This window comes from Anguilla anguilla, chromosome 11, assembly GCF_013347855.1.
Source record: "Anguilla anguilla isolate fAngAng1 chromosome 11, fAngAng1.pri, whole genome shotgun sequence".
In the NCBI taxonomy this organism is placed as follows: Eukaryota; Metazoa; Chordata; class Actinopteri; order Anguilliformes; family Anguillidae; genus Anguilla; species Anguilla anguilla.
The window spans coordinates 21204014-21230510 of NC_049211.1; the positions used below are offsets into that span (position 1 = coordinate 21204014).

Below are 26497 nucleotides of genomic sequence, written 5' to 3' on the forward strand. Positions count from 1 at the left end.
ACGAGAGCCACCCAATCAGACGACGGCAACGCGGCACACGCATTACCACCAAGGCAATTTAACCATCCCTCTCTTCCTCTCTCTCTCTCTCTCTGTCCTGTTTGTTTTCCTTCCTTCTGCGCATTCAGCAATTACAATTCGACTGCCAGAATGCGAGTATGTACAAAAAAAAAATGTTGCAGATTTTTTTTTTTTTTAAATGCTGACCTGGATTCAGGCCGTGTGCCGCCCACACACTTCTGGGACTGCATACTCCTCACCAAATAATTACGGGTTTTTATATCGCCAGGCCAGAGTAAACATGAACTGTATATACCCTATGTTTTGGTATACCGGTATGAATTTCTGCAACAGTATGGGGTTTTGCAATACTGTCGCCTAATGGCATTTTACCGTTCTTCACCCAAAGAATATTTTAAAAATGCACATTGTGACAGAGAATTTGTGTGCCAATTTGAATTGGAAACCCGAACAGTCTCATACCGTCGATAGTATGAAGAAAGTCATGTTATTTTGGCTATATTGCCCAGCCCTACAGTTCAGACCTACCTGCTTGCTGGGAGGCTTTTAAGATTTGAGAGCTTGCCTGTGCACAGTGATGGACTGCACCTACCTTGTCCCGGTGGAGGGCTTGGGTGCTGGGGCAGCAGACGAGTGGATCTTGGTAACAGTAGCATGCTGGGTCGGCTGCCGCTTCTCCCCAATACCAACAGTGCGGATCTGAGACACAGGACCCTTTGTGGGAAGAAGAGGTCAAAGGTCACAAGCATGAGTGTCCAACAGCCACACCAAAACCCATCAATGAAATCTGAAACATCATAAAACATACATGACACATTTGCCACATAAACATTTTAAAGCTTGCATATTAATACCCACACATTTCAAAGTATACTTTTTAAAGTATACATCCATGTACATATCTCAAAAAATGTGTTGTGAAGGGCTTAAATGTAGAGAGACTGAAAATCCACAAATAGACTTATCAGGTCATGTTTAAAACCACAGCTCTTACTGTGCAGGGAGCAAGACATACAGATTAAGCTCACATCTCAGTGGTTCACACTTTCTGGCAAGAGTACCCAAGAAACAGGAAACAGGAACTCATGCAAGAGCAAGAGCAAAGGCACAGTGTTTTTCAGGCATCCCCGAGGTAAACACTGTCACATCAGAGGTAAAAATCTCTTTTTCTCAGGCATCTTTCTGCTGTCTTTTCTCTGGGCCACGAAAGGCAGATAAACTGGCAAATGCAAGAGCCTGTTTCTAAGGTGTTTTTTTTTAAGTTTGTTTTTTTTGAAAAGGCAAGGAAGCAAACTGACATAGAAATTTATACACCAGGATTAGTCATTTATACACCAGGTTATATGTCAGCTGAAGTCACCCACGTTTCATTCTTTAAAAAGGACAGGTGAACTAGAGTCGGGCTACAGCAGAAGAAGACTGGAACTCTGAGGCCCTGGCGCTGAAGAGAAAGAGGAATGAAGGGAAGCCATCTCACCGGTAGCCCTTTAAATATGATGGGGGGTGACTGCCAGGACATACTGATCCCACTCTCACTCTGAATGAACTTGGAAGACATGGGAATGCTCACAGGAGCAGTTGCCTGAAAAACACAGTGCAGGTCAGTGTCCATAAACACTGCCCTCCCCCCCCCCCCCTTCCATGCAAGGCGGAAGGCCCCCACCCCGCAGGAAAGGAGTCCTCCGGGAGCCTGAACGCGGTCCGGCTCCGTGGCGGGTGATGAGTGACACTCAGACATGCACGCACGCACACCCACACTCAGTTAATAAAAGTACAGGGCTAATCATCAGGTCCCTTCGGTAAGTTGCTATAGAAACGTATACATGACACGGTGCATGGAACCAGCTCCGGCTTGACAGGCAGCGTTTTCGCTGGAGACGATTCCATGCCGACTGCGCAGAATTGAAAAGGGACAGAAGCCAATGGCAGCACAAAGGTTAATAAAGAAAGGGCCTGGACAGGAAGGCAGGGCCAGGCATGCTAATCGACAGCCGGCCACCGTGCAGTGAACAACGCGGGACCGTGTGGAGGACACGCAGCCTCCGCCGAGCGTGACCAGGCAAGACCGCACAAACCTACGAGCAGGACCACATCCATCAACCTAAAGGGCTAAACCACGCTCAGTGTTCAACTGCCTGCTTCTGACTCATAGAAGATGTAGTGCAAAGTAATATGGGACATTTTTATTTACAGGAGAACAAGTTTCACCGGGCATGTAATACAGGACAAAGGCAGTTTCACCGAGGCCTCACACAGTGCATTCCTCGGGGGGGTGGGGGGGATTTAGGTACAGTGCACCGGCCTACAGCACTGCTTCTTCTGCAGGATGCCCTTTGTGTGCTGTATTGTACCTCCTGTTTCCCTCAGGGGTCACTAAGGTGCAAAGTAAGTACACTGAACTGAATGGCTTCGGAAACCCTCACAAGAGGGGGACTTTAAAAATGCCCGTTCACTATACTTGATTGGACGTCCGAGGCTTTGCAGGGAAAAGGTACCTGGTAGGCGTGATCAGTGCGGATGTGGCAGAGCGTGGAGGGCGCCGACTGGCTGAGGGGGGTGTGGCACGGTGCCCCCCGCACGCTGGCGCGGTCCGGCTCCGAGTGGGGCAGCTCCAGGGTGGGGAAGACGGGCGGGGGCGCGGCCGTGGTGGGCGAGGTGGGCGTCAGGCTGGACAGCCCCTCCGACAGCGTGTCCATGTTCACCTCGATCTCGGAGTAGTAGAAGTCCTCCTCGCCGTCGCTGTAGTCCGAGTCGCTGTTACGCCTGTGGGTGTGAGGCCAGCACAGGATGGGGGGGTGAGGGGTGAGGGGTGAGGGGACAGGGTTTGGCCTCAGCAGAACGTGGCACCAGTGTTTCTACTTCGAAGCCACTGTCTCAGGGAGTTCAGTTAAGAAACACATTGTAGCTGTATTAGGCAAGAGCCCTGTAGTGTAAGACCATGTGCTAGTTCTCTGAGCGCTCCTTCTGGATGTTCTGATTTTACTGCCCCAGGTCTGTCGACATTCACCACAGATAACCGCAGCGCAACACAGTGTCTTTAACCATGAAGCAGCGTGCTTTCGGAATGAGTGTAAACAACTTCATTTTATGTTTATGAATAGGCCAATAAAATGATCTTCTTCCCTGTTATACCCCTTTTCCACCAAGAGGGGGCGACAAGGAGCAGTGCCCGTTTCGTACAGCTGCAGACACTGAAAGAGGGCAGCAACTGGAAGGAGTAAAAATACACCAGGTGCTCGGGCTTAATCGCTTTCTTTTGCTTCTTCTTCTCGGCAGCTTCTGTTCACCATAATAGGGAAGGAAATGTGAAACTTGAAATCCCGGGCGCTAGGATACGTCCGAGGCGATCTCTACGAGTCGTGAGGTAAAAGGACCACGGGCGAGGTCCCCGGTTTGTTAAGAACACACCTACCCCAGGTGGACGGTACGAACGTGCCGCTGGATCCCTGAGGAGGTGCTGAGGACTTTGTCACAGTTCTTCCACAAGCACTTGAACATCACCTTCATGGAATTCTGAAAGACACAATTTTTTACACACAACTTTACACTCTGGCGATTAGTTTACACGCCACACCTGAACTTAGATTCAGAAGATTTCTCCGGCTCTCCCTCCACCCCTGCGCCTGCAGCTGAAAGGCCGGCGGCACACCAGCGCTCAAACGAGCCTCTGCTGCAGCAGTCTCCTCTGCCGTCATGCGACTAGAGATGAAGTGAGATGAGATCATTTCGTTTTTTTGGGGTTTCTTATCAGTGCAAAATCAAACGAACGCACAGTAAAGAAAAAAGTGGTCAAAGATGAGATGGCGAACGTCAGTAAAGATGCCATCCCCCATCCCCCACAGCAGTCAGATTAAAAACGGCGATCGGCGAGAGAGACGGCTGCGTGTCACTGGAAGGTCTGTGCAGCGGGAGGAGGAATGGGGCCCGGAGTGAGATTATGTCTGCACGCTTAATGGACTGCATTTATTCGTGTCTGTTGGCCTGGGCATTAACAGTTGGCTTTGTGCAGACAGGGATGTGCGGTCAACTGTCAGCTGTTGCTATGTCATCTTAAATGTTCCTCAAGCGCCCTGCCCCCAACACACACACACACACACACACACACACACTCTCCCCATCCCCCGCTGTAACGCTGTCTCACACTCGCCGCGCGGCCTAAAATAAGGCTTCGCTCACCACCTATTGAAAAAGCATTCCCATGAAAACAGTAACCCGATACGGGCCAGGTTTGTACAACCCCACGCGGATGAAACCCAACGCCGCGCCTCCTCCCCGCCCCCGCGCGCCTCCCCCTCGCTGCTCTGACTCGCCGGCGCGGCGCGCAGTAATCCCAAAGCAAGCGGGCCTTTGTGCCGAGCGCCGGCCTCCCCCGGCCGCCGCAGTACGTCAGCGCTCGTGTAATCTCTGATAAAGGCCATTACTGAGATGCGCGGGACGGAAACCCAACCGGCAGATAATAACTCACTGTAATCCTGACTTCCTAGTCACTCCGAAGAGCAGGCTTTCTCTCCTCTCATTTATCGAAACACACACACCTACACACGCACACACAACATGGAGCATTCCTTTTCCATTCCCATGAAAACATAGCCACCGTTAAGATATTTTCAATTGTGTGTGAGCTGGTGTGAGTTAATTTTTTGGATGGGTAAAGGGGGGAAGGAAGATACGTGCAGACTGGATTTTGGCATGGTTTTCAGCAGCGAGCCCAAACCCGCATTCCCATGCTTAATGAGAATAGGTGGGTGTGCTTCTGTCGCTCTTTCAGATATCGCCAGTGGGCATAACAAAGCACAATATGAACAGGTTTTCCTGGATCCAGTTAACCCTTACCCTCTAATTTACGAGACTACAACTCATCATCAAATGATATACCACTGGCATTTTGGTGACCCTTTCAGACACCACTGCTCCATGCAGCCTACATAACTTACCATAACTGCATCATAGCCCATCATGACTACTCATAACCACCATATACAGCAGTCATAAGCACTAGAGACCCAAAGAGGGATTCAATCTTCACAATTTGACTACACCCTTCAGTTGTAACACATTACAAATCACAAATGAATCGTAATGTCCAACAGACCGGAACTGAATCCCAACGCCGTGACTGGCAGTGAAAGTCCCATGCAGTGACACACACTGTGGGTATCCCCTGCTTCACGCAAAACTTAATTAAACGCTTAATTAAAAAATAGCTAGTTGTAAACATTCACATCTTATAGGCAAAAATGGTCAAAGGTCAAACAGAGCCACCTAAATGCTAATGTTTGCAGATGCAATGCAAGTAGCATGTCAGAGGTCACAAAACCATAAGCCAAGGCCAACACAAGGCCGGGATGGGAGACAGGTGGCCCCAAGGGCCGTTCTGCATTTAAACAGCAGACACACTTAGCACTCCAGACATGGTTCTATGAATTGTATTTATTTATCATTCAAAAATACAACTGTTTCATATCATTCAGATAAAGGTCCAAGTGTCTAAACGGTTCCGGCATGCCAGCAGTAACTATTGCCAGTTCTACTTCTTGGCACATGCCAGTAAATTGACTCTCCTGGATACATTCAACGAGGGCAACCAATCACGTGGGTGCTGGTATCTCTACTGGTCACAAAGGTTAGCCTCGGGGAAGAAACTGTCAAGTGAAGAATAAATAACCCAATTTTTCTGTTTTATCGCAAGCTCTAATGAAAGAAACTCCCTCCTCTCTCATAGGGCCCCTCCCCCCTCCATCCCAGCATTACCACAGGGGCTCACTGCATCATGATATTGAAACCACATTTACATCTTGGACTGGTTCCATAGGAGAGAGACAGAAAAAAGAAGGTTTCGGAGCGAACTACATCATGCTACGCGGGGAACAGGACGTTACCTGCCGTCTCATGGCCAAGGGCACTGTCATAATTCCTAAATCGCATTAAGCAAAGGTGTTAAGATCTCAGCGGCAAGGCCAGAGAGATAAAATGTACAGGTGACTTTCAATACAAACTTGGTTTCTCATACAAAACAAAAAAAATATTCAGGAAAATAAAATTAATATGATGTACAAAGTATGAGCCTTACTCATACTATATAGATATAAGGCAAAAATAACAAATACATGATAAAGTACATAAACCAAAGAAAAAAACATTAAGTCCAATATTTAATGGAAGAAAAGTCTGCAACGTATACAAAAAAAGTCACAGAACATTGGGAAATTTCATTGTAAATGAATGTCCAATTAATATTTATGCTGACCATTTTCAGAAATGAATTATGAATGACAGAAAAGAACTACGAAATATGTAAGTAGATATTGAAAAGGTACTTATTTTTGGTATGGGGTGGCACTCCTGAGCTGCCATCTGAACTGTGGGTTCAGTACACCCCTCAGGTCTACAATACTGGCTCCTCTGTGCTATGCCACTTTTTGGCTGGAGGGTTCAGAAAAAGGCAGCGCCTGATCTCTTTAGCGCTCCTCCACCCCACTCCCATCTCCTAAGTCTTCAGGGTGTTCCATTTAAGCAGCTTTTCAGTTGCCAGCAGAGTTCGATGAAAGAGATTTGATCCTACTGCTGACGTGCAGCATGCCACAAATTATACATGACAATCAAACACGCGAGCAAACGTGCATCGCCCCGGCTTCCGATTGAAATAGAGTAGCAGCAAAGGATTGAATTAATAGGCCTGAAATGGCAAAAGCCAATAATAATAATGCAAATATAAAATTAAAAAAGCCATATCCCATAATGCACCACAACTCCCAAATATATACTAAACCTTATGCACATTCCACACCTTATTTGTTCTGTGTTCAAGCCCAAAATCTGCATCCAAAAATATAATCTATTCTGGTGCACAAAGATCCCACAAGTTGTCTTTATGACCACTAAACCAATATTCCACACCCAGGACCGTACTAAACCTAAATCCGACCCTGTAAATGTCACTCCAGCTCATTCCCCTCCCATTCATCATACCTTGCGCTTCCTGGGGATCGGGTCCTCAAACAGGAAGTGAGTGGTCTCCGACTCTTCGATGTTGTCATCCCCCTGAGAAGAGAGCAGGAAGCTCTTGCTGACGTCATTGGACAGCGGCGGAGATGGCGTGGAGGGCACCGACTGGTCGCTGGCGTCCCAGCTCCAGTTTCCGCTGGTGGAGCTGCTGTAGCTGGCAGACAGGCTTTCCTTCCAGCCCCTGCTGGTGGGCTCTGTAACTGCAGCTACATAAAAATAAAGACTCTCTCAAAATGTGTACTAATGAATAACCCGCTAACAGCAGCCATAGTGCATATCCTCCTGTGTACGGGAGCAGTGTCCTTTTCCATGGTAACAAATATTTACTTCAGCATAGTGGGTAAGGAACTGGGCTTGTAACCAATAGGACACAGGTTCGACTCCTAGGTAGGGCCCTGCCGTTGTACCCTTGAGCAAGGTACTTAACCTGCAATGCTTCAGTATATATCCAGCTGTATAAAATGCATGCAATGTAAAGTGCTATGCAAAAAAAGTTGTGTAACTCACTCTGGATAAGAGTGTCTGCTAAATGCCTGTAATGTAATGTAATGTAATGTAAAAGTTTCAGGTTGCATATTTCATGATAATTTACATGCCAATAAAAACATAAAAGTGAATCAAATGTACAGGGAAGGCTGTGAGAAATGAGAGCCCATGAGACACACTGAAGAAAGCTCTGTTGGTGTTATATCATGAACTATTCATATTCTGAGCTTTAGCACTGGGGCTAAATATATAATATTAATTTAAGCTGAGGCTAGCCCTTTGCTGACCTTTGTAACGCTGAGCTTAATGTGCATAAAGTTCCACGGCAAAGCTGTGGTACCTAATGCTTCCACGGGAGGTGGAGATTAAGGGGTTTTTTTTGGCACTGCTACTGCAGTTTGTTCAGCCTCATTTATCCTTCGCTCGATGAAGAGAAATAATCTCCTTTATTTTGTTTTGTACATTACAGGGTTAAAAGGAAGACCTTGTAGAGCTTGATGGATTTGGGCTTTAATTCTTATCTGCATTTGCATGATTGAAAACATTGCTGCTCGTGACATAAGGCAGTGTAATAAACAGAGAATGAACCCAAACCATTGGCTCCATCTGTAGCCGTAAGAGCAGAGCGGAGCAGGACCGATCCTAATGCTTCACAGCCAGGCTGGACCCGCCGACCACCAGACGCTCTGCCACCTCATCACGGGCCATTTCAACAACTCTCGGCCCCCACATCCCTTCATCTAACTTCACTACGCTCCTATTAAAGCGAGATTCGGGTGTCCTGAATGACAGTGGAAACGTAGTGGTTCTGTATGGCCGTTTGAAAATCCTGAAATGGATTCTCCCAGCGTGCATCTGGAGAATTTGCGGGGCGGGGCTGTGGCTGGCGAAGCGGGCGGGGCTGTGGCTGGCGAAGCGGGAGGGGGTACCTTGAGTGCCCGCGGCCGGGTTGAGCACCATGGGGCTGGTGGACAGGGACGACAGGACTGTGGCAGCCATCACCTCCTTGTCAGCATGACCGGATGGTTTTCTGCAAGACAGAAAGATGAGACCCCTGTGATCCAGTGACATAAACCAGTGCTGGGGAGGTGACATCACAATTCTGATGACCTGGCAGCATCCCACAGCACAGTGACCATAAAGCCAAACGCGTTACTTTTTTCAAGGCCTGTGTGACATTGCGACAAACACTGTGATGATGAAAAGATGAACGTGGGATGATCTTGTTGTACGACCTATAGGATGGCCAGCCCTCCACCTATAATTCAAATCTTCCCATGTGGCCAAGGGTTTGATTATCTGACATGGCACTTTCAGTACTGCGACCCCATCTCTATCGCTAGCCTGCTTTCCCCCTGTCTGAATAAAGCAAAGAAATAGTTTAGGTGGACTGTTTGCCCTCGTATTAAACTGAGGTAAACACATTACACTACATGCCAGTCCCCCAAGCTTGCATCAGAGGACACTCAGTATTAAACTCAAATGTGTCAGATCCCCTTCACAGCAGCAGCAGCTGACATTTCTCTGAGAGGAAACTCTGTACAGCCCTGGCATGATGTGTCCGTGTTCAGCGAATATCAGCAAGCACATCACCTTGCACTGGCAAAAACCACCCTAAATCTCTAGATAAATGGCATGGCCAAGCACAGACATCCCGTGGCACCCTCATGGTTCAGCCAATCAATGACATCCATCAGTCTGGGATGACAGTTCAGAGAACCAATGCCATCACATAATTCTTGCAATTACTTTGCAAAAATGATGATTGGGCACTTGCTTTCTCAGCATACAGTCCAACTCAAAGGTTCGTCAAAGAAGTGCTTCAAAAACCCCCCAACAACGTTAACTACAAATGAGCATTTCTTTTTCTGATCCCGCTGAGATCCTTGTTTTTCCCAAGACCACAGCAAGGCTTGACCTGTCGCTGTGTTAAAGGGGTCTCTGTTTTTTTCCGGCTTGCGCCAACTGGCCAATTGTTATTGCTGGATGCCAAATTGGCAACCGGTCAGGAAAAGCCCAGCCCGGTGATAAATAGGCGGACTGACGCATATCAAGGCTTTTTATACAGTAACAAAAAAATCAGTTTATTGCGTGTAATGGAAAGTTTCAGTGTAATAATAAACAGAGTCTTGTGGTCCCTAGTCCCCTGATTTGTTCTTGCTTTCTCTATGCAGCACAGAGCAGATTGATCCACTTAGTCATCTGTCTGTCCTCTCTGTCTCTTGTTCTGTCTTCACTTGAGCCCCTCCTGGCTGTCACGGGGGCTGTGTCTTCCTGTGAGAGGTCCAGGGTGAGCAGAGCGCTCGCTAATGGGGTTCTGATCGGCCTTTAACCAAAACTGTGTTGAGAAAAAAAAAAAAAGCGGTGTTGACTGCGTGCACTGGTGCTGAGCACTAGGACAGAGGACTGTAAGACAGGGAGGGGGTGCGTGGGGGGGAGGAGGCAGGGAAAAGGGGATTGGCTGAGAACAGAGTGGAGTGGGATGTGAACCCCGTGGTGTCCGGTGGGGCTGCTCACTGCCGCCTAATCTCTCTCTGACGAGAGCGCCATTCTGCGCCGTGAGCCGGACCTCTATTTATACTGCCAGATAGACTGGCATTCGGGGAAAAGGTCACCGGCTCAAAAGGCTGTGTGGCTGGGTGGAATCCCCACCGCACCATGCACAAGACATGGCGGACAGAGAACACAAACAATCAGCTCATGTGAAATGCTCACAGAAACCTGATTTCTCGTTATTACATAACCAGAGCTTCCCTCTCGGTTAAAAAAGTCTAAACAGTTTGCGGCTTTTTCCCCTCCCCCGACACTATATGAAGTATGTTTTCCGTTTCCCGTGTTTTAGTTTTCCACTTGGCAGCTGAAACTTTGATTTCGAGCCAGACAATTCGAGTGTGCAATTGGTTTTAATGACACGGTGAAATATCTTACAATGCAGCCGAGGTGGCAGTGGAAAATATTTAAAAAAACGTCCTTGAGTATTTTTCTGCGCGGCAACTCTGAAGAAGGCTAGCCTGGTTCCAACACAGCCAGAGGCAGAGGAGAGGCAGCGTTCGCAGAGACGCTGTCTCTTTAAGAGATACTTGCTGGAGTTCCTCCACCCCATCCCCGCCCCCAGACCGCTCAGCTACACAACCAGAGCAAACTGGTTTGGGCTGTATGCTAAAGCCAAGCCGAAAACTTGGCAGAGCTCAGCAAAACTTTAGCCAAAACTTTTTCTGCCTTTTTTTTTTTTTTTTTTTCAAGTGGGTCAACTTCCAAATATCACAAAAAAACAAGGTCTGGATTAACAGAACACAGAACGAAATGAATAAATAAAATCTCAAGCGAACGTGCCCTTTCACAAAGTGAGACAAAAATAAAAACCAGAGGAAGGTGGTGATGTGGCGCATTCGAATTGCTTTCCCACACAGGGGGGACGAACGGGCCCTTCGCGCTGGGCCACGGGCCTCCGCGGGGACGGGCTGGAGATTCGACGGCCCCGTGGTGAAGGTCGGGGGGCCGCCCCGTGCGGACGGTGTTGATTAAATTGCGCGTGCGAGCAGGAGGGGAACTAGCTCTCAGGGGTGAGCGCAGGACTGGATGGAATGTTTGCTGGATTCTGAGGGCACACTTTGCATGCCTCTCCTGTGATAGCAGGTGATTTCACACTCACACCCTGTGCCTACTTGAGACCAGTCGCACAGATTTTTCTCCCATTATCAAATTTTGTCTTTTAAAAAAGGGGCCCGACGTTCATGCTGTGCAATAAATTACGTGGAGCAGAAAAAAATGCAATTCCCTGGCATGGAAACGGCTGGCACTGACGAAGTGCCGTTTGGTCTTTGTGGAGCATCCAACTCAGAACTTCCAGTTCCAGCCAACCACTGCTCTGTCCCCACCCCCGTCCCCCACCCCCACCCCAAACTCCCCAAAGACACACCCCTTCAATATGAGACTAATACTCTCCCCCTTCTCTCCTGACACTGAAACATTCCGACTGACTGTGTTTCCCGTAAGAGTTCTCAGTGATGTTCAGCCAAAAGATAAAAAAGAGGGGATATATCTGTAAATTAAATTTTAATTGCCTGAAGCTAGGCTACTCATTCTACTTCTGTTTGTGTTGCGTCGCTGCTTTATTTAATCTAGTGTCAACCGTAATATTTGTTTTTACGAGTGGGATTCAAAACATGCATAGATACCATAAATACATACGACTACAGTCTATTGTTACAGTTGCTTATGTTGCTTCTGACATATAACGTAGGCGAAAATGCTGGTTTGGCCTAGGCAGAATTGCGGGAAATTTCTCTGGAGAAAAAAAAAGTTTTAAACCGTTAAACAAAAAAAAAAAAAACGGCTAAAAGCGAGTGGGCGGACTGCCTAGGGAAGTGGACTGTGGCTGTGGAGCGCACGCAGAGGAAGGCGGGAAGGAGGCTGCTCGGGAAAGGGGGCGTGGTCTCTCGCTGGCTGCACGGCGGGGGTGGTCCATGGGGAAGGCAGCTGAGCACGGCCTTGTAAAATGGATCCGCGGACCTGTTTCCTCAACATGGGGGAAGCTTGCGCTTCGGAGATGCAGCCCCATCTTACGCCGCTCTCCTTGGCTGCGAACACGGACTTCCATTTAAACGGTCAGGCTTGGCCTCCCTCCAACCGTGACTTGCGTTCGAAGAGCTCACCATTCACACAAACCCATCTGGATATGTCTGACGGTTTATTTGAGTGGGAAAACATCCAAGGTCTCTACTTCCTTCTCTGCGTCTTATTTTTGGATGGCTGTAATCACTTCAGTGAGCACTGAAATATAAAGCTGACAATCACACAGGTTGGCTGAAATCTCCAAATTAGACACACTTTGAAGGTGTAATTAGCCTCAGTGGTATGATTGATTGAATCCTACAGGTTGCACAAAAGCTCAGATTTTCTTAATGAAAGCAAGCCACACCTACACAGAAGACTGAGTTTTTACGATGGAGGAGAAGGCATACCTCCATACTGGGTGTGTGTTGTGAGAGAATAAATGCCCCGCCCACTCCCCCCCCCCCCCCGCCACTAGTTGGCCCTCAGCCGTCTCGGCGCAGGTTGGAGCAGGCAGAGAGAAGCAGTGCCACTCCCCCTCCCCACCCCCACACGCTGGCTGCGAGTGTCAGCCGATAGCCGGCTTAAATAAACAAGCCGGGCAGCGCAAGATAGTGCGCCGGAGGAATGGGTCGTTTAAATATCTCGTCTCCCATTGGCTGGAGCGCAGCCAGTGGAATGGCAGGCCAAGAGCTCAACACGCAGGCCACAGGCTGAACTCCAGCAGGAGAGCGACTGCAACAGTATGAAAAAAACAAACACAGAGCGGCAGAAACGGTGCTGCTCGGAGAACTGTGGTGGCGCTCTGGCATTTGGGGCGACCCGCTGGAGGGGGGCAGGCAACTGGCATGCGCTGTCCGTACCCAGGGCGGGAGCCCAGCATGCTCTTTCAGCGTGTTGCACTTCCACAGTGCTGCCGGAGTAGTGGACACAAAGCTGGTCTGATCCTGTTGCTACCAAAAGCCCCCGGAGCCTTCTGAATTCAGAGACATTTCTAAAGACCAGTCAATTCACTTTATTCAAGGCCAGAGAAAGTATAAATGGACTCTTCTCAGCACTGCTGCTGTTGTAATGCTCAATCCCTCAAAGTGAATAAACTTGTAATGTGTACTCTTACATACGCATGCACACGCATACACACAAATGTGCACAGACACTTTTCAGGGTTGAAGAGAATAAAGTGAGAGACTGACAGTGAGAGGTAGAGACAGAGAGGAAACAAGAAGTAGGAAGAGACAGAAAAGAGGGGGAGGAGAAGATAGGAGAAAAGCTAAGAGGGAGGGAGGGATGGAGGAGGAGGAAACAGGGCACTAGAGAACAGGGAACACATTTTGTGGGGTGCGGGCTGCTTTTCTTGGGACAGGGTCTCTCACGAGGCCCATATATTATTATTATTATGATTCGCTTAACGGGCAACATAAAGATGACTGTAATGCACAAGCACAACTTCATATCCAGCTCATGTTGGCAACAGTTAGCTTGCGCTCACGCTAGCAATAGTGCAGCTCAATGGAGTTCTGTTTCCACTTGATACAGTCTCTCCAATCCGTCCCCACCAACGGTGCTTTATGAGCAAACCACACCAAAAAGGAACCTCTCCAAAATGTGGACACTGAAATATGTGTGGAAAAACAGATCTGAATTAATCGTTGAAATAAACTTTGAGAAATGCTGGGAGGACATCCAGGTTGAGCCTGGCAGAGCCGGGGGTCGGAAATGAAGCATTTTATTTGTTCTTGGAAACTGAGTTTGCGCACACCAGAGGCCATTTTCACATCTTTAACTCTCCACTTTAACATTTTTCTTTAAGTAAGGATGGAGAGAGAGGGAGAGGGAGAAAGACTGTGATGTGCGATTCATCATCAATAATGGCCTTACCTATACAACTCCTCTCATGACTTCCATGAGACTTCCTGTGCTTCTCAAGACAACAGGCTGCTTACTAATGCATGTTATCTGCTGGAAGCACAGGCCGTTTGTACGCAGTTCTTAGTAGTTCATTATCTGGACTTCAAGAATCTGCTTCACCACATTTTTAAAGATTTTTTTATTAACAGCTTCATTTGTATTTATTGCTCTATTCCTCCAGAATAATGTCTATTGTTAGGTTTTAATTTCAGTTTGAGGAGATGTAATTTGACTTCTGAAAGGCCTTTCACAAACAATTAATCTAAATGAACTGCAAACCAGACACAAAAACGAAGGAGCCTACAAGGAACGCTTCATGTGGCCGATCACCAGTGATGAAATGGATGTTATACCGATTCCCCTAAAGAAAACATGAAAATGTGTCTGATCGTATACGCCCTTGTGCCATTACAGAGGTACAAAGAGCTGGGAGGCTTCCCCAATTTCAAGAGTCTGGCTCTCCAAAGACTGATTCATGGGTACGCTGCAATTCATAATGTCTGCAGTTCAAGCATATGCTCCAAAAACTCCTTCCATAACTCAAAAAGAAAATGGCATGAAAGAGCGCCTAGATCCAAAAGTTAGACGCAGTGCTTTGATAGCCAAACTACTGTTGCACGAGAAACAGTATTTAAATGCACACCCTACTTATTTAGCTATATATTAAGTAATGCCTTGTGTCATGTTACTGGTACAATAATATAACCTTGTGGTGCTGGACTTTTACTGGTACCACAACTGCAAAAATAAAAACAACGAAATTTAAAAAAGATAGCATTGTAAAAAAAAAAAAAAAAATGTAACATGTAAGAATACTGACCTTGTATCATTTTATTTCCTTGCTATACAGTGCTGATACTATGATAAAAAAAATGTTCAGTGTTTTTTGAATACCATTTAAAAAACCATAAAATAGTCCTAATAGTTCCTAGCCAAAGTCGTGCAATGCGAGATAGCAAAAGAGCTGGTACGAGAGATTAAGATGTTTCACAACCACGCGTTTTTCAAGGATACGTAATCCCTACAGTTCTGTAGAGTGTGCACCAAGCTGTTGAGATGGACAACTTTTCAACACTGCAAAGCACATTTTTCACCCAAGTGTGGCAGCTCAGATGGAATGAGCCTGAAAATTCATGCCACTCTAAATATTAAGGGCGTTTAGAAGGTAAGGCCTGTGAATAAAAAAAATAGATAACGATAATGAAGAGAAATTGATCCATTTCCTACTGGTTCTACATTACATTTTTTTTTTCTACACTTTTCCTTTACCTTACATTTGTTTGCAAAACTTTCTGCCTGGCAGCCAATCCACTGAAATATGACCAAAGATGTTTTGTTAGCCATGTTTGCTTGTATCTTAGACGAAAATCAATTACCGTAATACAGACCACAGCCCGGCAGCCCTTTTATAGATTTTATTTCACAACATCACATAATGATATAATGTTGTGTCGGCTGACCCAATAGTGAATATATTTTCAAAGGCCAGACCTAAATAAAAACACAGGGCTAAAGTTAATGCTTATCTTTTGAAGAGACATCACCCCGCACACACTGTCCACATCTAAGACGGCACAGTTGTTGGGGAAATACATGTCTATATTTAACAGCAGACTCGAGTTACTGATACAGCATAAATCAGGGGGTCCAGCACGCAGTGCCCGCATGGACGCGCTGGAAACGCTCCAGCGTGATCCTGAGCTCGGCCTCTCCGCTGTACCCCAACACGCGGTGACGTGCCTGACCTTCTCGCTAGTCAGGGAGAAAACAAACTTCGGGACGTTTTTTTCTTTTACACATTTGCATATGGCTCCCAAATACCAATTTCACACACATTTGTCTTTGATCTTTAAATGAACAGTTGGCCTCAACCTTTTTCAGGTATGTGAAGAATATATTGAGTATAAAAGCAAAGCCAAAGTCATGCATGTAGCCCAATCCAGGATGCTTACCTGCAAGTAACTACTAAATTGTTGTACTCATATTGACGAATATCATTAACCGTAATCCTGATTAAGACAGTTTTAACCAGTGCAAATATTCACCGCATATCCTTTCATACACACTCCATGTAAACACAGCAGATCACATGTCCTACCTCACACAGACAGCTGAAGTGAGATATTCACTGCCACCCAACCCCCATACTACACACCCGCCACAACCTCCCGGTCTGTTAAATCCATTTCACCACCTTTGAGAAAACATCAGAAAGTGGTTTCAGGATGTAGATGTGTGTCACGTTGTCTAACAGGAGAGGTAATGCAGAATAATTGTACCCAGCATGCTCAAGTTGAAAACAGTACTTTCTTCTCAAAACCCTAGGTATTATTGTTCTAGAGGAGAGGAATGCTTAGTGGCTATTCATTTATGGATGGATGAAAATATTCTCTGGAGTGTAAAGACTGAAGTGTGCCACTTGGAGATCTATCATAGAGCCTCACTGCTAAAAACATCACTGTTCCACTACACGGAATTCGTAATAGACCCTTCATTTACGGGAAGATAAATATTTCGGATTCAGCACTAAAGTCACAAATACAACAATTAAGGGCTGGGTTTCAGTAAACCGCTGTATAAACTCAGCTTGAACAGAAAAGTACAGTGGGCAAAGTTTCACAGACAAATGATGTGTGCCAGCAAACCCTTGGGCTCTGTACAGATTCTGGGAACAGACAGTTCTGTGCATATCACCGTGGTTAAGCTGTACTCCTCATCATCACACAAGCTGACCCCCAGCTAGCCGATGCAGCCCATGTAGATGATGCTGCAGTTACCCAGGCTGTTGGTTTATGGGCTTGTATTTGAGACGTATTGAGCCTTATCTTTAAATGGAGCAGAAGATGGGAGGCAAGAAACTGCACACGTCATACAGGACTGAGTGTGTTAGTCTCTGCTTGCCAAAACCCTGCTATTCTGTTTCATGGGTGCCCTGTGCTTAACTGGCCTTATAAACATACGCAAAAATATTAAAAAAATATTTTTAAAAATAAATAATTGCTGATGTCATATTGTGTGTCTGTGTGTGCATGTGCTACCAGGCTCTTTGTGATTTCTGAGCTCTCCAGTGCTCACTTTCTTCTTAATCATGTTCAAAACAGTTGACTTTGGTTAGCCTAAGGTTTGTCATATGTCTCTGACTGTTTTTTTTCTTATTTCTCAGCCTCATATTGGCTTCCTTGACTTTCATGGACACAAGTTTGGTCCTCATGTTGACAAACTCCAATAAAAGACTTGAAAGGCAACCAAAAGGCTACAATGAAAACTAGATACTGAAAGCTCTTATGCCTACACTAAGGAAGCAATTGATCACACCTGACTAATCAGAAACACCCGTGAAGCCTTTTGTCCCGAACATTATGGTGTCCTGAAATGAGGGGACTGTTTACAAAAGTGCTGTAATTTCTACATGGTGAAACCAAAATGTATAAAAATGCTCTTAAATAAAAGCTGAAAATGTGCACTGTAACCACACACATATATATATATGTACACACACACACACACACACAAGATATATATATATATATCTTGTGTGTGTGTGTGTGTATATATAAAGATTTCCTCCGTGAAGCGTCTTTGTGACAGTGAATCAGTAAAAAACAGTATACAGTAAAAGATGTAACTACATATTTTATTTTCTAGGTTTTTGCAAGAAAAACAAGACAAGAATTGGATTTTTATGTCATATATGGATCTGAAGAAAAAATATAATCTTGAAAATAAAGGGAATGTATGGAAATTCTTACAAATAAGACGCTGTATTAGCAGTAAATTTGATGTTAGTGATAATATCCACTAAATAAATACTTTAGTTTACCACATGAAGCTCATACAGCATCTGTGTTTTACAAAACATCTAAACAAATTCTGGGTGACTCATGTAATAATCTCCAAATAATATGGCAGAAGGATCTGGGAAGTAATATTGAAGACAACGATTGGTCAAGGATTCTATCAAATGTAGGAAAAGTTGTTCGAGAGGCTAGAGGAAATTCACTCTGTACAAGATAATACACAGATATTACCTGACACCAACTAGGCTTTATAAAATGGGAATAGCTGATAATAATATGTGTTGGAAGTGTCAGGATGAGGTGGGCACATATTTACATATGATTTGGGAATGTCCCATGGTGTATCCATTCTGGTGTAAAATTCTTGAATTCCTAGAGAAATGGTTGGGATCCACACTACCCCCACAGCCACGGCTCTGTCTCCTCGGTGACAGAGCAGTGGTACCCAACATAACAAATAACGAATTTACCATTATAAAAGTTGGTTTTATGACAGCTGCCAGAATTACGTAACTGGAAAAACCCCAGAACCCCTGATCTCAAACAATGGAATGAGGAAATGATTAAGATTACATGATATGAACACGTGTTGGGAAGAATTAATGGTGAGGGAAAAATGAAAGAGGCATGCGATCGATTCTGGACTCATGTAAATCTTAAATGAAAACAAAAACATCGACCTCGTACTGTACCTTTTATGTCCACCTTGTCTTCTGTTTATTATTGTTTTTATCTTATATTATTGGAATTATTATTTCATTTAATTTATTTTGTATTTCCTGTAAGGAATGGCTGTATTCTAAAAATGTACAAAAATGCTGCAATGTACTGTATCTGTACCATTTTGCACCGCTTTGAAAATAATAAAAAATTTGAATTACAAAAAAAAAGAAAAACAAGACATACAATCAACTGTTTACACATGGTTATGTTATTTTGTTTGTTTCTTGACCAAAAAGGAAATACTGCTATTTGCACTTGAAATGCACTTGAATCTAATGCTTCAGAGTTTGGCATACCATTAATAAACATATTTCCTTTTAAAGCAATGCATAAACTACTTCCTTTTATAGCAATTGCAAGTAAACACGTAGGACAACTCAGCTAGCCATCGTTTATAGAAAATTGTGCAAGGTCCCACCCCTAGTTCAAATGTGCAAAGTAATCTTCATGCCCCCTCAACACCCCCACCCCAAATCAAACAGCTCTGTGCCTTCTTTTTCCCCTGCCCCTGTACACACCACTGCTGTGACCACCTCTAATTATAGACCCCCATTCTTTTCCCCCATGGTGTTACATAACAGATCACCACCATCCTGATTATATTTTCCCGCTCCACATTCTAAATGTGATGTGATAAAAATTAACTTGCATTCCGTGTTGTTATTGAAGGGAGAAAAAAAAATCACAGTTCCTTTTCCTTTACAGCTATAACATACTACAATGTGTAAAGCAGACTAATTGTTACCTATTAACCAGACTATAACAGAGAGCGATCTGTGCCATTAGACTGGTTGGAGGAAAATATCAAGAATCCAAGGTACCTGAGGACAAATGGTTATATGAGCCGTTTTACAGCTGCAGTGACAACAGCTGAACGTCTCTCCTTGTGTGCTAAACTCCAGCAACAAGATTCGACGTCAGAGGAAAACATCCAGCTATCAGCTCGGGAACAGTACATAATCTAATCAGAATCCTGTGCAATGTAACACTCCATGAAAGCAGGAAGCGCAGTCGAAACAGGAAAAACAACCAGCAAACAATCGCCTTACTGCCCATTTATTAAAGCCTCAAGGTTACACTGTAACTATGGAGACATATCCACCAATGAGATCGCAGTTGCTATGTGTCTTTTTCATTTACAAGTGACCACAGTTTTTCAGCAAATCAGATGCAAGCATGCAAGCCCACGCACACACATACATACATATACACACACATACGCATCACATAAACAGTTCACTTCCTGTGGTGGCAGATGTATGTGCCTGCAGTGGATCCAAATTTAGTATGATTTTTCTAAAAGTAATTCCTTTAAAACATTTAGCTATGCCAACAGTAATTAAGAGACAGTAATTTATCCAAGTATATGAGCTGACTGTAACAAAGGAGTGGAAATTACAAACATATACAATATTATTAAACTATTGTCAGCTGCGAGCACATTGTGTTTCCATCAGTGATACGTACAGGAAAAGCAGCCTCCAAAAAAAGTAAGCATTCTTCCAAATGTGCTAGTTTGCAGTGTGACTGAAAAGGATATAAACAAAAGCTGTCTGGCACATAGCTAGCTCATTAAACACAACTTTAGGAACAGTAAAGCGGATTTCATCATACAAGTGAGACATCAGAAAAGCAAATGAATTCCCCATTATGCAAATTTGCACTCTTGCAGTTACTAGTCTTTATTTATTTGCATGCATTTGTTTAGCCCTTTATTTATTTATTTTTTTAAACAGCGTTAGATAATTCATCTGACATCATCGCGCTGGCTCCTCTAGCATGCTCAAGATGGCCGGAGACGGAGATTAGAGAAGCGAGCAGTGTCTGCCCACAGTGTCATACTCTGGGCTGACTGTGAAGAGCGGGCAGCAGCTGAGCGGGACGGGAAGGCTGCAGATTGCCTGTGTGGGCTGGTAACCTCTCAGAGCATAACCTCGCTGCTGTCATCACACATGCTTCAGCTCACCCAGCCCCCGCTGTGTACAGCCTCCACTCCTCAGAGCCCCGGAGATCCAGCCATCAAAGCCCCGACAGCTCACACAATACACACAACCAAAATATGGCCATGCAGAGAGCTAATCCTGACCAATGAGCAGCACGCTGTATAATCAGTGTCGTGATCTAAAGAGCCAGTCCTGGCCACTGTACAGAAAGTGTGATGATCTAAAAAACCTAACCTTGAGGCATCAGTTTTGATACAAAGACCCAAGCTTGAGAAACACAGAAGAAACCCAACTGGATCAACATTAATACCAGTCTGAGGAATGACCCCTACAAAGCTTAACTTGGATACGGCCAATCAGTATAAAAGAAGAGAGACAGTGTTGGAACATTCACATAGAACACACCATAAACGTAAATGGACTGTATTTATATAGTGCTTTTATCCAAAGTGCTTTACAATTGATGCCTCTCATTCACCCATTCACACACACACTCACACACCAATGGTGAAAGGCTGCCATGCAAGGTACAAATCAACACCAGAAAAGTACCAAAAATTCTTAGAATGATACTGATTGAAGGGAAGAAGATGGCTGGATTTTAATAAAGAATAATTTGGAAAACAAAAAAAATAATTTATATAAAATATTTTATACCTTTACAGCTAGCCCCAGCTATCAGTGGAATCAAGTGTGAAATAAACAATGTGCACTTTTATTCGGTTCCCATCTCTAGCAAACAAGCAAGACTGAAGTCACAGGCAACGTAAAGTAAACAATAAAGTATCACTCGAAACTTGGCAGTTCTGAGTGAAGGATCGGGACATAAGCCAAATTAGTTTATAAGGGGGAGGCCAACACATCCATGGACTGGCTAAAGACAGCATTCACAAGTGCTTGCCTTCTCTGCCATTACACTGAGCTTACTTTTGCTTGTATAAGCATGTGCTGTATACTGTTCTCTTGTTTGTGCTTTACCTGTCAGTCAAGAGGGGCCTGATTTTACCTCTTGTGCACAAATTTAACAGAATTAAACCTACCGCTAAATATCAATACATGTATATAAAATATGTAGCCTAAATCTTTGGGAATAAGCCTACATATACTGAGGAAGTGGAAGAGGATTCTGTGGACACATTTGAGGTACTCCAAAGCAAACCTGAGATATCCCAGAATTCAGCAGCTTGCAAAAAAACTGTGGTGCAGCAGAAAGGAGCCCTGCTAGCGGTTCGACAATGCACACGCGCTGCGAGCAAAACCCCAAGACCTTCCTTCCTTCCTCTTTTTCATTGATCAGCACAAGATCACAGGCAGTGTCTCTGACATTTTAAAAAACAAACACGGTCCTGGCCTCTTAACTTTTAATGCAGCTTCACGGTGACTTTTGTTGTTCTATTCCTGTCCAGTGGCCTTGGAGCCAGCGGAACGTCCACTTTGCTACACGGCCTCAGGAAGAAGGGAGCTCTGGAGGTATTATTGGGGTCGAGGGAAAGAGAAACCCCCATGCGAGTGCAAACACACTTGCACGCATATGCGCACGCTTGCACGTGCGCGTGTGTTTGTGTGCGCTGTCCTGAACCGTGACGGCGATGAGTTGTGTCTGCTAGCGTGCACAAGTGTGAGCAGCTAGCTCATTACCATCACGAGCACCCACGGTAAATATATTCTTTACCAAAGTAAATGAGATTAACATCAAAGCTGTGGCACTTGCATACATCAGATATTCCTACAGACACACTCACCTTAGTTCACAGCCTACTCTCTTTCTCCTGCGTGTAAAAGAATACTTGTTTGTACCTCTCAGACTAGTTTTTAAATGAATGTATTCAAGCAAAACAGAAAGAAAGTAACAGTATTGAAATAAAGTAATGGTGCTGATGTTTATCATACTAAAATAGAAGCCCCCAGGAAAGCAATCATGGTTCTGACTTTATTTCTGGTTCATCAACCCGTAGCACAAAAAAAAAGCATGGTTCGGTTCCTGGCTAACTTCCTCTGCTAGAGATATCAATTTTCTCTCGGAGGAATCCAAGACTTAAAATGAAAATTCCAACTCCAAATAAGCACTTAATCCTGAAATACAATATGACTTTATCAAACGCTACAGCAATATGTCTCTCTTAAGATGAAAATATATCTAGAAATCGGTCTGAAATCTTTCAAATGTTAGGATGGGATCTGTCCATCAAATAAATGAGATGCATAATGAAATATTGCTTAGTTAAAACTTTGATGTTTTAACAGAACCTGACTATGACATCTCAGCTGCATTTATGCATTCCAAACAATGCACAGGTTGCTTGAAAATGTTGAAAGATGGAAGGCGGCAGCAGTATAAGCAAACTGATCTCCATGCCAACAGACTGAAGGCAATTTGCAGTGTAAGACTTCGGACCCTGTCTGTGAACTTGTTACCCACTTGCGGGGACTCTCCCCATGCCTGTGAGCTGCAGCAGAGACTGAAGTAAAATATACGTGGTGCGGTTTGCTCGCCTGCTAGAGGAGAGAGGGAGAGGGGGAGGAGCATGGCAGACACAAAAGAAAGGAGCCGATTTATGAGCCAACATGACAGGGACCGGAAGCGCTCGGGCTTGGGGTGAGACAGAATGTTCTATTGCTCGCTCACGGCTGCACGTATCAGCGCTGGCTTCCCCCCGAAGATCACGTGCTCTCGCAAAGTCCGCGTCCTCCACAGCCCAAGACAGATGGAATTCTATCGCTCCATACCGCACTGGCCCGGGCATCGCAGGGAAATATTTCTTCTCTTGGCTTGAAAGCCATCAGGATGGAGCCAGATAGCATATATGGTCATCCTAAAGCAAGCTTCTCTCGCTTATCCAGAAGGCAATCCGGCTTGCTTTCAAAAGATGATTCAGCGTGCAGTTTTGTGATGGATGAGGTGAAAAGATTATATTATGGAGACAAAGCTACGTCGGCGATATAACACTCATACTGTAGAGGAACTCATACAAAGATTGTACAACTGGCTGGGAAATGTTCCTTATGGAAGACATCGGTGAGAAATTCTTCCCAGAAGGAGTCAAAAGTTTGCAGGGCTCAGGATTGGCTGAGTTGGTTTGGGATAAGCCGAGCAGCTTGGCAGAGACCATCTGCGAACCTGGAACCCTGAAGTTTCTGAGGTCAAAGGTCACACACATTCCTCTGAAGAACCTGCTATAAAAAGAATGCAGCCCTTCCAAAGCAGAACTGTGTCGAAGTTGAGGTCACCAAACACAGAGGGCAGTATGGCACATCATCTACAGAAAAACTGAATAAATAGGCTACTTCTTGAATTTTTTGGAAGTATGCACAAATGTGCAAGGATCTGGACATACTAGGCTAATGTTTCTCTACAACAAAATAATAAGCTGCTAACAGAGAAAAATCTTTCATGAGAATAGTTATTATTTTCCCCCAACTGAATCTGGTGGTTGGCTAACACAAGGCAATGTGCAATTGGCCAGAGATACCCATGGAGGGAGGGATTCAGGACAAACCATTTAAAAGTGATTATTGTTTAAGAAAAGTGATGACCACGTAAACAAACTTCAGAGGGTGTGTGCACTCCCAAATTAATGGAGGACGAAGCAGCGATGGGCCCACAATTACGAATGTATATTGTAAAATAAATGGTAATAAGTTTTTCTCCCCTATATACAGTATATATTTCTAGCATATTTTCATGGTGAGCATGGGTACATACAATTCTGTAAGGTAATTCCTTCATAAAAAGGTCACATAGTTTTTCTTATGTTTTCTTATGTTTCCCAAAAGCTGAAGGTACAATATGTACACTTTTTTGCTGTCACCAGATCAAGAAGACTGCCTGACCAACTGGTCAAAAGTTAAGATTCCAGGAGTCATTGGAATGGCACTAGAGGAGAAAATACTATTACTGCTGAAATCAGAGACTGAAGCATAAAGGCTGCCTTGTTTGACCAAAGACCCATTCTAACAGAAGCCCATTTAAAGATACATTAAAGAATTGCAGGCCATTTTTACCAAGCTCAGAAACCCCTGAGCTCACATGTTTTGGATGCAGTGAAATAAGAAGAATGCATTTAGCAATTATGCAGGGTAATTTAAAAACAATGACAACCAAAAACCCAAAATACAGAAATAAAAACACAGCCATCCCACCTGCCTCCAGCACACTGATGTATCAACAAGTCCTGGCATCCATGTGGCTTCCTTAATCAGTGATACTACCACCCTACTACCCACACACACACACACACACACACACACACACAGAAACACACACACACGCTCAAATACACGTGCGCACACAAACACACTTGCACACGTGTACACACAAGCACAGACATACATACACACACGCAGTTACATATTTCATAATGTGTAGTATGAAGGTGATAGGGAAGGAGAGCCGCGGACCTCGAACTAATGAGGGGTTAATCCTCTGAATTCCACCCCAGAACCAGTGCTAAATCCATGACCCTGTTAAAGTGTGACATCGTATCTCCAGTAATGCAACTGCATATCCCCACTAACACACACACACACACACACAGTGGCCCACAAGGTCTGTAAGCCGTCACGGCTTGTGAAAGTGGTTTTAATATCGATGCTCTATTTAGAGTACTACTGCATGCTGTATCCAGCCAAAACCCTAGACGTTGGAAAATTACCCATGGACATACTGTTCCCAAGAAACAATGGCCTCACAGATAAATGCGTATCCATGAACACCAAAAATTCCAACAATTATATAGGCTTATTTAGAGTAGCATTTTGAGAGTTGAGAAATGTAGTACTACTGAACTGTACATAGCCAAAAACCAGAATGCTGGGAAATCATTCATGTGCACATTGTTCGAGCAAAACATGGCTCACAGAATGTGGATCCCCGAACACCACAAATTCCTACATTTACAAGGCCAACAGGACACAAAAAAACAAGCTGCCATACTCCAAAACACCGACCGCCTTGGTTTGCAACGAGACTAGACAACAAGTGCTTCATGTAACTGCTTTAAAGGCTGAACTGAAACTAGAGAAAGTGGCAGCTGGTAGTCATGCTCATAAACAAAAAAAAAACATTTGATATCTGCCGCACATTATAGGTCTCATAGATGTCGCGCGTAACATTTCGGCACTGGGGCATCGGTCCTAAATAGATTCCAGCGGTATTTTATTTCGAGAAAACGCAGTCCGTTTTCCCCCTCTCCCGCTCTTTTGCTCCTTCTCCCCAGAGGCGTACAATTATCCTGAACAGTACACAGTAAATACAGGCCTACATTATTTATGTGAGGGGATCTGCGCCGGCCTAAACCGGCACAAAACCTCCGAACAACAGGAGCCGGAGACTGGAGCGGCACTGACGACACAGCCACACGGGGAAAACACACAAACACACAAACCGTAATTGCTCCTCTGGTTTTGTGTGGCCCCAGTTCTTTCGGTTTTTTTTTTCTTTTTTCTTTTTTGACTGCAAAGTTCTACAAAAAAAAAACTTCAACTAACAGAGCTCTCTTACTGAATGGACACCCCATTTAAACTTGAGAAGCATAAACCTTAACCACAAAAATCCTACCTAAGCTTTGTTTATTAGACATACTCCCTTGTGGTTGGCTTTCCTTTCCCCAGTTTCACACTAGTACATTCTCACACATATTCACTTGTATATTCAAACACTATACATCTGCACTCTAGAATAAGCAGGTCAGACGAATGAATAAATTAATAAAAAATGAATCGCATTACACACTGTCCAAAAAATGTATCACAGCTCATCAATATGAGTATGGATTTCAAAAACAAATTCACCAGAGACTGATGAGAAACAAACTTCTATTAAGAAGCCCTTGTAAAATACACTTGGACCTCTGTGTATTTGAATGTTGGCTTTGGAGCATGTTTGTGTGCGTTAGATACCTGCTTAACGATCTATCTACTGAATCAAATCCCAGTGCCATGTTGGAAAAATGCTCCACAGATGTTTCAAATGACCCCACTTTAAATGATTTTTCTCCCCTGAAGTATGAACTGTAATGATTTTTCTACAGATTAAAGTCAGCAGATAAATGGAGAGTAAAC

General features: G+C 44.5%; 1 protein-coding gene across 2 annotated transcripts in view; it reads right to left on the reverse strand.

Annotated features, from left to right (window-relative positions):
* Nucleotides 1–26497, reverse strand: part of si:rp71-79p20.2 (zinc finger protein 704) — a 42838-nt gene that overhangs the window by 4423 nt on the left and 11918 nt on the right. Inside the window, exons 3-8 of one of the 2 annotated variants that reach the window (XM_035381344.1) lie at nucleotides 8442–8542; nucleotides 6991–7232; nucleotides 3434–3534; nucleotides 2517–2784; nucleotides 1499–1603; nucleotides 614–735 (exon numbers count right to left, since the gene is read on the reverse strand). In XM_035381344.1, the coding sequence (XP_035237235.1) occupies nucleotides 614–735; nucleotides 1499–1603; nucleotides 2517–2784; nucleotides 3434–3534; nucleotides 6991–7232; nucleotides 8442–8542 (939 nt within the window). The remainder of the gene's footprint in view (nucleotides 1–613; nucleotides 736–1498; nucleotides 1604–2516; nucleotides 2785–3433; nucleotides 3535–6990; nucleotides 7233–8441; nucleotides 8543–26497) is intronic. The other variant, XM_035381345.1, reaches the window with a different exon arrangement.